The 18,579-nt window shown below is 43.2% G+C and overlaps 1 protein-coding gene across 3 annotated transcripts in view; it reads right to left on the bottom strand.

The window, feature by feature from the left end:
* Positions 1 to 18,579, bottom strand: part of ARHGAP31 (Rho GTPase activating protein 31) — a 123,331-nt gene that overhangs the window by 87,133 nt on the left and 17,619 nt on the right. The window contains exon 1 of one of the 3 annotated variants that reach the window (XM_063630110.1): positions 14,856 to 14,965. The exons of the other annotated variants lie outside the window; for them this stretch is intronic. Within the exon in view, the coding sequence (XP_063486180.1) occupies positions 14,856 to 14,889 (34 nt within the window). The 5' untranslated portion in view covers positions 14,890 to 14,965. Of the gene's footprint in view, positions 1 to 14,855; positions 14,966 to 18,579 lie in introns of those variants that run through there. 3 annotated transcript variants of the gene reach the window in all.

Below are 18,579 nucleotides of genomic sequence, written 5' to 3'. Positions count from 1 at the left end.
GATGAATACAGTTGAGAAAGTAGTAAGCAAACACCACATTCAATTTAAAAATATCTTATAAATATTTTATATTTAATGTGATATAGTATGCTTTCCATTTTGAGTATCACTTTTTCATCTCTGAAAACACAACTCATTGTCCTCCTGGCTATGGCAGACAACAGGAAGCACACTATGTCCAAAGTGTGATGTGGCTGATAAAGACATTGATGTGTCTAAGGCTGCATTAGAAGCACAGTGTCTAGAAAGAGGGAAGAGAATGCTACTCTCTGCACTCCTCAGTCCACACCTGGAACATTATGTCCCATTCTTGGGGACACAGTTTATAAGGGGCATAGGTAAACTGGAGTTTTAGAGGAATCTGAAATGTTCAGAGGAGTATGACCCAGAAGGTGAGTGGACCCTAAACCTATGTAGAAAAATTGAGAAGCTGAGATTATTTGGCTTTAAGAAAAGTCGGAGGACAGGCATGGTGACTCACACCTGTTATCCCAGCATTTTGGGAGGGGAGACTGAGGTGGGCGGATCACCTGAGGTCACAAGTTCGAGACCAGCCTGGCCAACATGGTGAAATCCCATCTTTATTAAAAATACAAAAAGTTAGCTGGGTGTGGTGGCATGCGCCTGTAGTCCCAGCTACTCCAGAGGCTGAGGCAAGAGAATCGCTTGAACTCAGGAGGCAGAGGTTGCAGTGAGCCAAGATCGCACCATTGCACTCCAGCCTGGGCAACACAGCCAGACTCTGTCTCTGAAAAAAAAAAAAGAAAGAAAAAGGTGGAGTTTCTGGTGATAGATAGGGGTTTGGGTGGGCAGGGAGGAAAAGGGATAAATAAGTATCTTCAAAGTTTGAAATACTGTCCAGAAGAAGAATGAAATTCCCCAGTATAGCAGCTAACAGGTAGCTCTAAAACCAGTATAAGGATGTTGCTAACTGCTCAGAAGAAAGAAGGGCCCTCCAGTATTTGGAACTGCTCACAGATGGAATCGTCTGCTTTGTGAGGTAGGAGTTTCCTATCACTGGAGACGCCCATGCAGAGACAAGAGAGTCAAGCATCAGGACCCTTCAACCTTCATAGTCCCTTCCAACCCCAAATTCCACAATCCACCAGTTAATCTACCATCAGAACTGTCTTCTTAGGTTCGGTTTTCCCCCCTTTTAATGTCTCATTTCCATGTAATCTGCTATACTTGGTGGCATTTACTCTTTCCCTTCACTTGAGCCACAATTGTATTTTAAAATAGTTCAATATCAAGCTAACCTAATCATTGGTAGCTTTATGAGGTTTTCTTAAACTAATTTTTTTAATCTGATTTTTTAAATCAAACATTTTTCCTGCATTTCTAATATGAGACATCTAAAAACAACTCTCTGATCCTTGGGAAGGCAATTTATTTTCTGGAACATGTTATTCAAAATTTTTCTATCTAATGACCAAATAGTGCTATAAGTGTCTTTTCTAAAATTAAACAGTAGCAAGATGGATTATTTCGGTTTCTCCCACCTCTGAATGTTGAATTTACTTGTGCTGGCAACGCCAAAAGTAATATGCATTCAATTCAATATGCACTGTTCATTCATTCAACAAATAATTGTGGAGTATCCAATATTGTTCTAGGCGCTGGGGAAACCGCAGTGAACAAACACAAACAAAATTCTCTGCTCCTGTGGACCTGCTTTTTAATGGAGGAGATAGACAGTAAATAAGATAAAGAAGTAAATATACACAAGATAAAACATACATGAACTGGTGACAAACACTAAAGGGAAGACTAAAGCAGGAAGAAGTGCGTGCGAGAGGTGGGGGAAGAGAAAGAGGATGTTGTAATTTATTTTATTTTATTTATTTATTTTTTTGAGACATTGTCTGGCTGTGTTGCCCAGGCTGGAGTACAGTGGCATGATCTCGGCTCACTGCAACCTCCACCTCCGGGGTTCAAGCGATTCTCCAGCCTCAGCCTCCCAAGTAGCTGGGATTACAGGCACATGCCACCATGCCTGGCTAATTTTTGTATTTTTAGTAGAGACGGGGTTTCACCATATTGGCCAGGCTGATCTCGAACTCCTTGACCTCAGGTGATCCGCCCACCTCAGCCTCCCAGAGTGCTGGGATTACAGGCATGAGCCACTGCACCCAGCTGATGTTGTAATTTAAATGGAGTGGTCAAGCCCCTTTAAATTATATTTAAATAAAGGGAGTCCCACTGAGAAAGTGACCGTGAGGTTTTTTTGTTGTGTTTTTTGGTTTTGCTTCTGTTTGAGACAAGGTCTGGCTCTATCGCCCAGGCTGGAGTGCAGTGGTGCCGTCTCACCTCACTACAACCTCCATCTCCTGGACTCAAGCCGTCCTCCCACCTCAGCCTCCGAGTAACTGAGACAAGTGCGTGCCACCATGCCTGGCTAATTTTTTGTGTTTTCCGTAGAGACAGAGTTTCGCCATGTTGCCCAGGCTGGTCTTGAACTTGTGAGCTCAAGCGATCCACCTGCCTTGGCCTCCTAAAGTGCTAGGATTACAGGCGTGAGCCAACCCACCTGACAGAAATTGAGGTTTAAGCCACAAAGGAAATCAGCGAGTGATCAGGGTAAGTATCTGTCAGAACATAAAGGGAATAGCAGATACAAATGCAAGACTCCAGTCACGTTCTGAATACCTGCTGAATGCTAAGCATCATGTGTGGCAAAACGCACTAAAACACAGGTTTCTGAACACCAAGGTCTTGAAGAGGGAAGAACACAAATGCACCCAGAACAATAGCTAGTTAACTGCCAACTGCTAAATTTTCAGATTTCTGAAAAACTTCACCCCATCAGTTATACTGGACCAGCAGGGTCCCCTGAAACATACCTTGGACGTTTCCACCTCTAGGCCTCTGTCTCATTTCCCAGAGGGGAATGCTCTTCTCATACTTTCTTAAGTTTTAGATCTTACACAATGTCCAAAGCCCACCCAGACTTGTTCTCCTTCACAAAGCTCTTCCTGACTACCGAGCACCCAGTGTTAACTTTTTCTGGATCTGTACAGTAGCACGTCACATCCTCGGCTGACTGTACCAGACCCTAATTTTAACAAGATCCACAGGTGATTGAAAATGCACACAAAATCTGAGAATTGCTGTAGGCCACTTGTCTTTAAATGTGGCTACACACTCTAAAACCCTGGGAATCTTTTTTATTATTATTATTATTATTTTCAGTTTTGAGACAGAGTTTTGCTCTTGTCGCCCAGGCTGGAGTGCAATGACATGATCTCAGCTCACTGCAACTTCTGCCTCCTGGGTTCAAGTGATTCTCCTGCCTCAGCCTCCTGAGTAGCTGGGATTACAGGCGCCTACCACCACGCCCGGCTAATGTTTTGCTGTTTTGCATTTTTAGTAGAGACTGGGTTTCACCATGTTGGCCAGGGTGGTGTTGAACTCCTGACCTTAGGTGATCCACCTGCCTCAGCCTCCCAAAGTACTGGGATTACAGGTGTGAGCCACCCTGCCCAGCCCTGGGAAGCTTTTAAAAATACCAATGCCTAGTTCCACCTTCAGAGATTCTGATTTAATCAGTATGGGTGAGAGCTAGGCATCAAAAAAATTTGAAAAACTTCCCCAGTGATTCTAATATTAAGCAAAGTTTGAAAATTACTGGTAGCTCCTCTCTCTTTTCCCTCAGTTTCTTCTCGCCACTGTTTTGCCCTAGCTGTCAAACAGCCTGCCTTCAGGCTAAGTCATTTCCGCCCCCCCTCCCCCCTACCCGCCACCCCCACCAGGTGGATTCTTGGGTATATAGAACTAGGAGAAGCCAGCTTCCCCTCCACCCTTTCTCCCTTGGTTCAAAGGTTCTGGGACTGGCCCATAGAGGCCTTCCCAGAATACAGGACTGCAGCAGAGTGAGTGGGAGGAGGCAGACCCAGGGCAGACTCCCCACCCAGCAGTGTGGCCTTAGGTAAGCCTCCTTGGGCAAGCCACTAAAATATCTTGTCTGTAAAGGGGGAACAACAGCATCTCTGAAATCAGCCTGTAGAGTCACAGGGTGTTGGGAAGATCAACAGAGATGATATGTGAATGTGTTTCTAGAATATTAATGTGCATGACAGCTGCGATAGTTTCCTATCCTAGGACAACTATTTCAAATTTAAAAATCTTCCTTTCCCCTACTTCCCACACAACTAAGTAAGAATTTTAAGCAAAATTTTATCTTAGCATCCAAAAAAGATGAATACGCATGTGTAGTATCTGTGTTGATATAGGTAGGTATAATTCAACAGTTACAGCTTGCTGCATCACTAGTTACTAGAAGGCAGTGATTCTGTGACTTGAAGATATTCTAATTAGCACCAAACACACTGAGAGTGTTCAATAAATATTAACCAACGAGGCCTAATCTAAGACAGCATCATGTAAGTCCACACTATGCCACTATTGACATGAGGAGTACTGCTTATTGCTTACCCAAATGACCACATTTTCGCCTTTTAAGTAAAGTATAGCACCTTCATTTAGCCATCCCACTGATCTGCAAACTAAAAGACCAAGAGACCCTGGCTTATTCAAAATAGGTTCTCTGTTTTACTAAAAGGAGTCGTCTATTAAAAGTCATGCTCAATACTAAATACCAGTTAGAATAGATACAACTGTGCTGTCTTCACCTACACTAAGGGCTAGGGTTTGAGAGTAGAGAAAGATTCCTCTCCCCCATCTTTGTTTTTCCACGTCTATCCTTATTCTTTGAGGATCTGATTCTCTAAAGGGTTTTTGTTGTTTATGTTTGTTTGTTTGTTTCTTTTAATAGCTACAAATCTCCTTGGGAGGGACAAGGAACCTTGATGTGAACCACATGTGGAATACAGCAATGGTACCCAAGCTTTTTGGATTTCACAGATCAAGTTTAAAAGATTTTGGAGGATCCACCTAGGACTGCTGATTTTTTATTTTTCTGAGAGAGGACATCAACCAACAGTAACAACTATCATATTTCATAATAGAATGGACAATTCAAAATAACTAAAACTATGAAGCATATAGTCTTAGAGTAAAGAATTGTCCTGTTCAAGAAAGGACAAGTGTAACCTTAAAATTGTTATAATACATCCGGATAAATTTATTACATAGATGGCCCTACATTTCCTGTGGGTCTGCAGTTGTGAGCCACTGTTCTAGACGGCTAGGAGGGTTTGGAGTGAGTTGAGAACCTTTACCGTCCTGAAGATGGGGTAGGGGTAGACAAGGGTATATTCTAAAAAGAGGAAAGCGCTACTGTAATAATCTTGCCTAGGATTACATACAGATGCGGATAACAGAGTCCCAGGACTTCACCCCTTCGGTATAGAGCAGGGATAGCAGGGATGGCAGGGATGGCGAGAGCCCCACTTAGGATACCTGGGAAAAGAAATCACTGCGGCAAAGGGTCCTTGTGTTGACATTTCTTTTTCATTCACGAGTGTACCCTCTGTCTCCTTGGGAGCCCACCTTCCTATTCCCAGGAGGAAAGGGGAAGGGGGAGGACAAGAAATGTGGAAACCGCATTAACAGCCTGATTGTGAACCAGCACTGCGACTGAGATGCGAGGAGGGAAGGACAAAAGTCCCTCCCTCGCTTTTCAAAAAGTAAGCCACAAAAGTTATAGAAACATTTTCTATTAAACATTATCTCCATTTTGCAGAGAACCTAAGGCTCCGAGGACCTGCCCAAGGCCATACAGCTGGTGAGCCCCAGGGCTCAGCCCCAGCCCAGGTAACGAGGGCAGGACTTGCTCCAGCCACCATTGGCTCTCTCTTCAGCCTCCCTCTCTCAGGTGAGACAGTATGTCAGGTGAGGCAACTGAAACAATGTCCCTCACTTCGGATGCATCCTCCCTCTTCGTTTCCTGTCATGAGACAGGTTTCTCCTCTTCGTGGATGTGGTTTAAAAAAAAAGAAAAAAGAAGAAAAGGAAAGGAAAGAAAGGCAAAGCAAAGCAAAGCCCAACGTCTTGGCTCTCAGGGTTGCACCTCCATTCTCTACCCGCGGGGTCTGGCCCGGCGGGGTGTGGCCGCAGCCCTGGGGCGCGAGAAGCCCATTCGGGCCCGAGGTGCTGGGCGGCCTGGAGCGCTGGCTGGCCTCAGGGCCGGCGGCTGTCCCTGGGGTTTCCCCGCTTCTGGGCTCGGTGGCCGCGCGGGCGGGCGCCAAGTGACTCAGCCGTCCCCGAGGGCGTTCCGGGAAGCGGCCGGGGGCGCGGGCTTTCCCGTCGCCGCAGCGTGTGAGTCCCCAGCGCCGAAAGGGGATCAGAAACCGCTGGGCGGAGCAGCGGGAGGAAGCCGCGGCGCGCAGAGCAGAGTCAGCGCCACCGTCTTTCGAGCTGGAGCGGAGGGAATGTGGCCTTGACGTTGCTGAAGCTGAAGCGCCGGGCGGGCGCCCGGACCCCGGGGCGGGGCAGAAGCGAGTCCGTTCCCGGCTGGGGGGCGGGGGCAGGGCTGGAACGGGAGTTCAGGAGGGACAAGAACGTGGAAGGAGCCCAGCAGAGGGCACCCGGGACTCCCGCGGCCGGGCCGAGTTTGAAGGGAGCCCCTCTCCTCCTCCCCCTGGCAGAGCCCCCCGTAGGGTCTGACCCGGTGCCCCACAACAGGCGCGGGAGGAGGAGCAGGCCCAGAGCGGCCGGGCCTCAGCTAGGGGGGCGCTCGAGGGGAACCGAGTGAAGTGAGGGCTCCGCCAGAGCAGCACCCCCTTCCCCGCCGTCCCTCCCGGACTAAACGGTTCTCGTCAGAGATTCCTTTGTCTTCGGCGCTGGTCCCCCCACACCAAGGTGGGAGACTGAGGTGGGAGGTGGCAGAGCCGTGGTAGTGGGAGCAAGGCCGGAGCGTGGGTGGAGACGCTGCTGGCCGCGGGCTTGCAAGGATGGCACAAGGGAGACATCCAGGACAAACCATGGGGAACACAGCTGCCACTGAGAGAAGCTGCCTCCAGGAGGAAGGGGCTGCAAAGTTCAACCACCAGGCAAGGCAAGGCAAGTCCACGAACAAAATCCCGGCTCTAAAAACAGAGCAGCAATTGTCACTGTGGGTTAGACGCTTTGAGTTACCTCTATTTTCATTTATGTCTAAGATAAATGCTACTACCCCAGTCAAGAGACAAGGAGAAAGTCAGGAGGTTAAATTCCAGCCTCTGGTCCCAGCTCCCTAAAGCCAGCTCCCTTCTTGTCTTTGCCAAAGTTTCCTTCCCCACTTTTTTTCTTATGTCAGAGTTCCTACACTCACAGCCAAGAGAGTCCTCACTAATAACACACCTTTTAATCCAGCAATTTTACTTCTGGGAGTTTATTCCAAAGAAATATTATTACATAACAAAAGAGCCATATGCCTCACAATATTCACTGTGGGCTTGTTCATAAAATTAAAACAATCATAAATACAAATGTCCAGTAATGGAGGCAGGGAATAAACTGGCATATTTATATGATAAACCACTATGGGCCGGCCGTGGTGGCTCACGCCTGTAATCCCAGCATTTTGGGAGGCTGAGGCGGGCAGATCACCCGAGGTCAGGAGTTCAAGACCAACCTGGCCAACATGGCGAAACCCCATCTCCACTAAAAATACAAAAAAAAAGTTAGCTGGGCGTGGTGGTGTGCGCCTATAGTCCCAGCTACTTGGGAGGCTGAGGCAGGAGAATCACTTGAGCCTGAGAGGTAGAGGCTTCAATGAGCCGAGATTGTGCCACTGCACTCCGGCCTGGGCAATAGAGTGAGCCTCTGTCTCAAAACAAAACAAAACAAAACAAAACCTACAGAGCCTTAAAATGTTATATGTAGGGTTTTATAACTTGAATAAAGACCTCGGTTATAAGAAAGCAAGATACAAAATCATATATATATGTGTATATATATATACACACACACACACATACACACAGAGTGTAATCACAATATGAAAATGTACATAGAAAAAAACACTTGAACGAAATCCACCAAAATGTTACATCTTTGGGTGATAGAATTACATACAAGTATTTTTTTCTTTCTAAAACATTTATGTATTTCCCAATTTCTCCACAATGAGGATAAGCATGTATTAAATTAAAAGCATTTATTAAAATATGAAAACACTGATTTCAAAATTTTACATATATAGTAGATAATTATATATAATACATATATAATACATTATATATATAATACATATATAATACATTATATATATAATACATATATATTAATACATTATATATAAAATATATATATATATGAAATTGCTGCTGAATAGGAAATCACCAGGCCTGGGTGAAAGATGATAAAATTTCCTTGAGCAATTTTTCCACTAATTGAATGATTTTTCTGCAATTTAAAAAGGGTATATAGAAGTTAAAGAGGATGGGTCAATGTTTATATGTCTGTATTAGTTCGTTTTCACACTGCTGATAAAGACATACTGGAGACTGAGCAATTTACAAAAGAAAGAGGTTTAAAGAACTTACAGTTCCACATGGCTGGGGAGGCCACACAGTCATGGTGGAAGATTAAAGGCACTCAAGAGAAGAGAGAGCGTTTTCAAGGAGACTCCCGTTTTTCAAAACCATCAGATCTCCTGAGACTTACTCATATCACAAGAACAGCCCGAGAAAGGCCTGGCCCCATGATTCAATTACCTCCCGCCGGGTCCCTCCCACAACACGTGGGAATTCAAGATGAGATTTGGGTGGAGACACAGCCAAACCATATCAATGTCCAAGATATTAGTGAAAGGGAAGGGCATGCCACAGTAGGCCAGAGGAGAGAAAACATCTGAGTTTTAGAATACACAAAAGGAAAATGATGAGATCGCAGCTGATTCTTGATTGGTGAGGACTTGCTGGTTCGTGGGCAGAAGCAACGGAACTTTTAATGGCAAAGGGAAGAATACACTCATAAACATTATTTAAGATAGGAGGTAAGGGAGTAATGGGTAAGGTTACAGCATCATGAGAAGTTTTGTTTACAATGGGTTTACTGTCTTTATCAGGATAATATTTTTTAATCCTGAAGAATAGGTGTGCAAAATGAATTTAACATCTTCACATTTGGCCCAAGGTTGTTGATACCAGTATTATTATCTTACCTTAGCAATAGGATGATTATGCTTATTTTGGGTTGGAAAATGCCTAATGATCATGTAGCCCCTTATTTGGGGCCTATTCCTCTTCTATAGGGAGGGAAGGGAAGAATATCAGGAAAGCCTCATGTCTAAGTGCGCCGTATCCCTGGAGATCTTTATGTAGCAGCAGAGAATAGACACTAATAAAACCAAGTTTCCCTAGTTTGAGAACTGTTCAGTCTTGTGGGAGGATCTGGTAGAATGGAGAATGCAGCAATATCCTTCAAGTAATACGACATACCATACCTTGAACAAGGAATGTAGCATAAACTGGTGAGGACCTGTGTTATGATAGAAGGCAAAGCTTTTGCTCTGGGATTAAAATCTAGGACTCTTCTGGGGAGTAGATACAGAATTTACCAAGCCCCACACAGAGAGCTGTGGGTCTGCACTTAAGGAAATCTTGGGTCATTCCAGTTACCCTCCCTTGATTCTTCCCCTGCCAGGAGAGATCCCTTGCTGGTCTCACCTCGTGTGGGCTTTTTATCATTGTCCCTCCCTCACCTATTGAAAGCTGTACATGTTTTACTGGGAATGAAATGGGAGGTCCCACTAGGTTGAGGGCCAGACCCTGGACATTTGTGGATTCACGGCCTTCCTCTAACAACTTGACCATCTCACCAACCTCATCACCCTGTTTTCAAATCACTGGAATAGGTTATAGGGAAGGAGGGGGAACCACTCACGGCGCTTTTTAGACTTTTAAAATTACAGTCTGTTAGAGCCAGGAGATATGATGCTTAAGTACTAGGAAAATGTTCAGTTATCTACAGATTCTTGTTGGTTAAATGAAATGCGCGCAAATGTTTGGGTTGGATATGACTTTGTGTTGGCACCTAGATGGAAGGTGGGAACTGTCCTGCTTGATATCCTGCAACTTATGGAATGCAGTGAAATGTTATCTTCTTAAGACGTCTTATGCTATAATGTACAGTGGTTTCTTAATATTTTTCACAAAAATAAAAGAGGGTGGCAGAGAAATTATCTTTTTAAAAGTTATTACAGCAGAACAGAAAGCAATTATCTTTGCTTTGTCTAAAATCAGAACACCAACATAAGTATTTGTATGATACTTGGGCTCACAAAATAGAAAAATTTTCTGACCCATCCCTAAAAAGAAACAAACAAAAAAAAACTCTAGAGATTTTTTTTTAATATATGATGAAATCCAGAAGGTGCTTTTATCTCATAACACCCATACCAGAAGATTAATCTCTGTGGTTGGTGTCTTGTTCTGGTTGAAAATGCGTTTGAGCAGAGCTTTGGAATCCTCACTAGTTAGAACATCTGTTCCACAGTTGTTAATGTTTGTTTGGTATTACCCAAAAGAAGGCAGCAGAAGGGAAGAATTTTTAACAGTGAGTCCCAAGATAGACTAGACCAGCAGCATTACTTATTTTGAAAAGGCATTTTTTTGTTGTTTTTTTGGAGCAATCTGACCTGTATGTAAAAAAAAATCAGCAGGTTGTTGGACTGAGAGATAGAGGTCCATCTAATACTGGAATGTAGTTTAGCTTGTTTTCACCTTCTCGGTTTTTTCCCAGGAATATTTGTTTATTGAATGATTGCTGCATTCTATACTACCAGAGCTTAGATTTTGAATTTTTAGAGATTTAAATGTTTAACTCAAAATAATTATAAGTAAGACACTGATTCTACAGTATTAAATTAGAATTATGCAAGAGTAAAAAAGTTCTAGCTGTCTTAGAGAGAAAGTCTAGGTAAAGTAAGTAAATACATTATTTGTGAATTTCTACCCTAGCCAAGAAAAGAGAGAACTGTTCCTTCTATAGGCTCTGTGAAACAGAATTAAATTAATCAGGAAGTAAAGTATCTCCTTAATTTGCTAACTAAGGTAAGGTTTAAGAAAAATCAAGCTGACCTGCATCTACTGGGTAGAAAAATTATATTTAAGGCAATACTCAAATTATTAAATGATGTTTTTTAAAAGATCAGAGCACAACCTGTCAATAATGCCATCTTTGAAATATTCTTATTACACCTTAAAGAGTTCAAATGGAGATAACTTAAATCGATTCTGAAAGTCACCCAGTGAAAAACCATTAGACCTAGCATTTGAAAACTTTGTAGAAACTGTTGAGTATTATTGAGACAGGGTCTCGATCTTTCACCCAGGCTAGGGTACAGTGGTGCGATCATAGCCCACTGCAGCCTCGACTTCATGGGTTCAAGCAGTCCTCCCACTTTAGCCTCTTGAGTAGCTGGGGATACAGGCATGAGCCACCACGCCCAGCTAATTTAAATTTCTTTTTTTTGTACAGACCAAGTCTCAGTATGTTGCCCTGGGTGGTGCTCCAAAATTAAATAGAAAGAGGGAAAGATCCTAATCCTTCAGATCATTTATTTAAAAACAGTGAAAAAATTGACAGGACTCTTCAGCTGAAAGAACAGCAATTCCCTCTTTAACTAAAGTCCCTTTCCTATTCACTACTTCAGCTGGTCCTCACAATATCTCTTTTAGGTCTATCAAAGCAAGTATTTTTATCTCCATATTCCTCAGTTTCCAGAGAAGCAAACTGAGGCTTAGATTAGAATCTTACCCCATGTCACAGTAGTACTTCCACTTAGTCAACTACTTCAAAAATTCTAAATTACCTTGTACTTTTCTGTACCAGCTTCTAATTCCATTCTTCCTATCCTCCTTTCTTTCTTTTTCTCTCTCATTTCTTCATTCTTCCCTTTCCTCCTACAGTAATTGGAATGCATCTGTAGTGTTAGGAATTATTCTGTGTTGTTAGTGTTCACATAAAAAATATTTATACCCATAGTGGCAAGACGGCTGAGAACTATTCATAGAAATGCTGGTATTAAGTGGCATTAATATCAGCACTTCAATTCTGCCTTATTTCTTTACTGCTTCTATTGAAAATAGAAATGTGGCCGGGCGCAGTGGCTCACGCCTGTAATCCCAGCACTTTGGGGGGCCGAGGCGGGCGATCACGAGGTCAGGAGATCGAAACCATCCTGGCTAACACGGTGAAACCCCGTCTCTACGAAAAAATACAAAAAATTAGCCGGGCGTGGTGGCAGGTGCCTGTAGTGCCAGCTACTCGGAAGGCTGAGGCAGGAGAATGGCGTGAACCCAGGAGGCGGAGCTTGCAGTGAGCCGAGATTGCGCCACTGCACTCCAGCCTGGGCGACAGAGCGACACTCCGTCTCAAAAAAAAAAAAAAAAGAAAATAGAAATGTGACATACCATACAAAACATAAAACATCACATTACATATTAGTGCTGAGCATTTTTTATCAAACAAAAATACACATGGCTTTGCGTATGTGTTCTGCAGGCTATTTACAAAATGTCTTACGCAAAACAAAACACCTGGACTGCCCAGAGGAGAGGTTCCGGAGTAAGCCTGATCGCAGAAAGCAGGTATTAGTGAGGTCAGGCAGAGCAAAGACAGGAGGGACATAGGGGATAAATGGTTGGCTGGGTGGGTGACCTGCGGCACAAAAGAGGTTTTGCCGATTTGCAGATTCAAGCAGCAGTGGTTTTCAACTTATTTTTTTAAGCATGAAGTGCTTTGTTCAGATAAAGTTCACTCCAAAGCATAAAACAAATAGCACTAAAAAAGCAGAGTTCTTTGGCTGAAGCAGGGTGGGGAACCCTGGAGCCTTCCCTCCAAGGCCCCTCTAGTGGCCCCTGTGATGGGAAAAGCATAGCACAGACTTGAGGTTTTTGTACTTAACCATCCTTTAAAATAAGCAGGCAAACACAATTTCTTAAGATTAAAGTATGGGCCCCACAGCAACTATTTCACCAACAGCCCCCAACTCAAGCTCACTCCAGCTCAGGGTTTCAGAGAGAAGAGGCAGCTGGCCAGGGATTCCTCTCTTTCCTGGAAACCTGGTTACCTATCTTTAAAGCTGAGTGTACCCTACACAGGACAGGGGTGTAAAAATAGGTTTGGCTTCCTAGGGAAATGGTGGGGGTTGTAGGATTGTTGTGGGCTGTATCAAGTTTATCCAGTCCTTAAACAACAGTTCTGTTTAGAGAAAGTTATTCTCAACCTATATCCCTCAGTACTGCACTGGGAGATTGATCAAACTTTATATTCCTTTAACAACCCACTATTTTCAAAGCACACTATTTTTGCATCCATTGTCTTGTTAGATCCCCACTCCATGAGGCAAATTAGACAGGGATTATGATCCCATTTTACAGATGAGAAAGCTGAGGCTCAGAAAGATGAAGAGAATGCTGCAAGGTCACATGACTAATACATACTTCTGATTCCCATCCACAGCTTTAAACACACATGCTGTGTACCATAGATCTTGCACCCTAGGGAGGTAGTAGTAAAAGCCGCAGATTTGGTGTTACCAGCTTTGTGTCCTCAGGGAACATCAGTGCCCTCATTATACAGCATGTGTGATAATTACCTGCCTCACGACTTCATAGGATTTTGAAGAACAATGAGAGGATTTGTAAGAGTACTCTGTGATGTGCTCTCTAAGGATTACTTTCTCCCTTCCCCACCCCAACATTTTGGCAAGTTCTCTGTCCTTCTATTAACTTGGACCTCACTTTTACAAACCAAATAAAATTTGTTTCACACTCTCTGTATTGTGCAAGCCTCTTACTATTGTCAGCTGCTGGTCAGCATAGCATCCACAGCAGTAGCTAGCTCCCCTTTTGCACCAAACCAAAGCTCTTTATCTCTCCACGTCAGAGATGTGAGTATGCACCATCAAAGGTTTGTAAGGCTGCCTTACCACCCCTAGTCCCAAGCAGTGTCCACAGGGACTGTGGGTCAGGCTGATGTCTTAGCGAGGCCTTAAGAGGTGGCAGCGGGGAAGCTGGGCCTTTGCAGAGTCATCACAGGCCAGGGTCTTGTCTTTTCCTTGGCAGAATCATAACCTGAATTTGGCAAGTTCACTAGAAGGTGATCATTGTGCTCTGCCGGTAAGTTCAGAGGGGATGACTTTGTAATGTCAAATGGCAATTGAATTATTTTGTATAGAAGTTCAAAATTGGGTTTGGGCTTTTTTTTTTTTTTTTTTTTTTTGAGACGGAGTCTCGCTCTGTCACCCAGGCTGGAGTGCAGTGGCGCGATCTCGGCTCGCTGCAAGCTCCGCCTTCCGGGTTCACGCCATTCTCCTGCCTCAGCCTCTCCGAGTAGCTGGGACTACAGGCGCCTGCCACCACACCCGGCTAATTTTTTGTATTTTTAGTAGAGACGGGGTTTCACCGTGGTCTTGATCTCCTGACCTCGTGATCTGCCCGCCTCGGCCTCCCAAAGTGCTGGGATTACAAGCGTGAACCACTGCGCCCGGCCTGGGTTTGGACTTCTTATAGATGGAGGCCTCACTGAGAAGAGCAAGTTGCAGATAATAAAATTTGTTTGATAAAAATGAAATCAAAGTAAAAGAAAGTTGGAATAATTTAGGGAATAGGTATGTTTTATAAAATGAAAATATCCTTGTTGGTTTTTCAAACTATAAACATTATACATGTTCATTGTTACAAAAAGCAATTCAGACAACACGGTAACAGCAGTATACACAGAAGAGAAAAGCATCCATCCAGAGAAAGCTCTTGCTAATGTTTTTGAGTATTTTCCTCCAGATTTTTTCTTATACATGTAGTTACCCAAATGGAATTACACTGTATATGCTGTTTTGCATATACGGTGACATATTAACTTAATATGTTCTTGGACATCTTTTTATGTGGTTAAGTATGTGTCATCTTTGTAACTAGTTGTATAATAAATGATATTTTTCACAAGCTGTGAGATAGTCTTACTTTTGGAAGTCTTCTCTTCTAAAGGCACCATCATCTTATCCTCCTCCCACCCTTTCAGATGTCCTTGATGCTGGCTGGTTCTGAGAAACACACTGGCCTGTGATTTCTGACCAGCACAGCCAGCCAGAAATGCGATGAGCCAGCTGCATCTTCTCAGGCAACTAACTCAGCCAGGGTCTCAGGTTCTCTGCGTGTTAAATAAGAGTTCTGGATAGAGATTTTCTAAGATTCTTTCAGCTCTAAAATGACTTATTAGCAACTAATTCGTTTATCTCTGTGTTTATCTTGGTACTGAGTGAAAGGGAGTCCCCTGGGGATCCCCAGCTATGCACCTGGACAATGTACTAGAAGGCCCTGAAGGACTTCTGCTGGTAGCAGATGGCTGAAGCTGTCAGGGCTGGGGGGAGGCACAAGGGTGGGGAGGAAGGTTATGTCAGGAAAACAGCTCTGCCAATTTCCTTCCACTGTGGCAGTGGGGGATGTCTACAAGGACTCATTCCATTCACAGCCTATCAGTAAATACAGGCTCTGGGGCCATTAGCTCTTCCTAAACACAAGTGCCTAAACTGCAGTACAAACATAGTCTTCAAATTCTATTTTAAAAGTCCCTTTGCTTATATTATCTCACCTAATTCTCACCCCTCTTTTAGATGAAGAAATTGAGAAACAAAGAGTATGATGATTTACTTAAGACCAGATGACGATTATCTGCAGAATGAAGACAATCCTGACCTCCATCAGTGGATCCCTTCACCACCTCCACAGTCTCCCCACTGGATGGACACAGACACACGGCAGATGCACACATATGTGCAAAACACTTATAAAGAACACACTCCTCCACCTCCACCTCCACCTCACTACCATGCAATCCCAAGACAGCATTGCCCTTCTCTGGACCCAGCCACTCAGTCAACACATATTTACGAACATTATGCTAGGCACTGGCAATAAAATAATGAACACCAGAAGACACAGTTCCTGAGTCTCACAGAGATGACCCAGGATCATTCAAAGTCTAGGATGAGGCAGGGATTAGGTGGGGATGAGGATGATAAGAGCAGCATTGGGGAAGTACAGGATAAGATGAGAACACACACCAAGGGCACCTAACTCTTTCTCTGGAGGACCAGGAAAGGCATCCTGGAGGATGAGACATCTGAGCTGAGGTGCAAAAGATAGGTTGGAGTTGGCAAGGCCCAAAGTGAGGCTAAAAAGAGAGTTGAGGAGAGTGTTCCACACAGAGGAAGGAACATGTACAAAAACTTGGAGGCAAGAGCAGCATGGCACTTTTGAGGAACTGCGAGAAGTAGAGTATGGCCAGGGATAATGCTCTGGTCGGGAGATGTGTCCATTGAGGCTGCAGAGGAAGCAGGTGTCTGCATGTGAAGGCGGTAAACCTTGTTGGTGTTGATGGAGTTGGTGTTTGTCTTGCAGGCATTGGAAAGCCATTGACGGATTTAGTGAGTGCCACTGGTGACAAGCTCTTATTAAGACATTCTCATTTTGCCCACTATAAGAATCTATGGGTATAAATGTTTGCTGATCCTACCTTAAGATATACTCTGGCTACAGCATCTGCAAAAATATAGATACTCAACTTCAGGATATGTTTTCAGTTTAGGCTGCCACCTCCATTTCACCTGCTTTTGCCACTCTTCTTGGGTCTCTGTGATCTGTGCCAGGTTGGCCTGGATAACTACTGTGACCAAGATGCATGGATATGCCAGTTTGTGGGCCAGACAGCTTCTAAGTCTTCCCTGCTCTCAGCCTCAGCTTTACTCCAGGGCCTAAACTCCAGCTGTCCAGCTGACAGAATATCAATTGACCAGACAAAATCCCTCACGAATACTGGAAAACAAGTTTAAACTATAATTAGAAGTATGTGGGCTAGCAAATTCTACCCTCATTCCTTCAGCAAAGGGAAGCCATTATTGATATTTAACAAGTTATAGATAATAGAAATTATCAATGAAAATGATACATGGCTCATATATTCAACAGATGTGATCAATATTTAGATAATAAGTGAAGTCTTACAGGAACTTGTAAAAAGAGAAAGCTTCATACACAAAGAAATGGTGAAATAAATTATGATTTAAAAAATAAAACATATGTATATTTGCTTGTATATACACAAAATATCTTTGGAAGGATTTCCAAGAAAATAACACTAGTTGATTCTGGGAAGAGGAACAGAGAAGCTGGGGACAGGGATGGGAGGGAAATTTTTTTACTATACTCTTTAGAGTATTTTACATTTTAAACAACAATAACGTGATATCTGATTTGAAAAATAATTAACACTTTAAAAACCATCCATTCAGTAGAATCCCATCCAGTGATTAAAAAGAAAGAAACCAACTATAGTTACGAAATGGATAGTTCTCCATGGTCTACTCTCACTTGAAAATAGCATATTTCAGAACATGTGTATGATATAACTTTATTTTTGAGGGAAAAGAACAAAGAATATCAATCTCCATGTGAATTTTTAGTAAACACACAGAGAAAGGTCTCTGTGCTATCCAGTGTAACTGCCACCAGCCACATTTAAATTAATTAAAATTAAAATTTTAGTTCCTGGGTAGCACCAGCCACATTCAAGTGCTCAACAGACACATGTGGCCAGTGGCTGCCACACTGGGCAGCACAGATAGAGCAAGTTTCCATCTTTGTAGAAACCTCCATTATACCGAATTAGATGAATCTGTCTAGACTGATAACTGACAAATGGGGCTACAAGGATGTGGGAAGGGACTTTATACTTTATAAGTCACATTGTTGCTGTTTTTAACAATTACTTTTGCTATTTTATTTTGTAATTTTACAAGAGAAGAAGATGGCTTGTACTTGTGTCAGGTGTTTATTCCTTATTAAATCACTTCCTGCATTGTTTCTCAAACTGGGGAAATGACAAAGATGAAGAGAAGGCTGGAAGAAAAAGAGATGGGATGGAGTAGAAGCATGACCAGGAGGCGGGTGAGAAGGAACATTACAAAGTTTTTCACCTCAAATAAAACTTGGATTTGAAACGTTAAACATCCTAGTTATCATCCATAGGACTGAGTGAAATGAAATTTCCTAAAATTATAAATAAATGGAACAAACTTTGAAACTCTGGTTTAGAATTGCCCCAGGTACCTCATTTTCTCTCCACCTGAAATAAGTTTATTCTCTGACCGGGGTCCAATTTTTTTCTCAACAGCTACAACGAAAACGACAAAAAGGACAAGGTGGTTTTAAATGTGGCTCTTGTGAGCTTCCCCTTCCTTTATCAGTCTGGAATTTAAACGGACACATTTGTCTTCACCACCGTCTTTTCCCTGGAAGATTTAAAATGGTCACTCAACCAGCCATTTGTTCCTGTAAACAGAGAGTTCAGGCGGATAGATACTGTCACCTTTGTTCTCTTTTGAGAATGCTGATCCTGCTGTACTGTTTTTACCACTCTACCTTGATTTATGTTGTTACCTCTGTCTGGAATATCTTCCCTTCAGACAGAGACTATTCAGATTCCACTCATCTTTTAAGATCCCACTCTTCTGAGTCAGAACTGATGTCATCTACTTCCTATTGTGGTTTGTGTGAGAATCTGTTGAAGATATGTCCATCATATGGGATTGTGACCCTGTCTCCTACATTCCCTCCCCAGGACAGATAATACCTGTTCCTCCCAGTGTCCCAGCTGACCCAATGCCTGGTAAGTGCTTAGCAGATGGTG

The sequence above is a fragment of the Symphalangus syndactylus genome, chromosome 21, assembly GCF_028878055.3.
Source record: "Symphalangus syndactylus isolate Jambi chromosome 21, NHGRI_mSymSyn1-v2.1_pri, whole genome shotgun sequence".
Taxonomy (NCBI): Eukaryota; Metazoa; Chordata; class Mammalia; order Primates; family Hylobatidae; genus Symphalangus; species Symphalangus syndactylus.
Note: the sequence above shows the minus strand (reverse complement) of the source record. Positions and strands in the feature narration are given on the sequence as shown.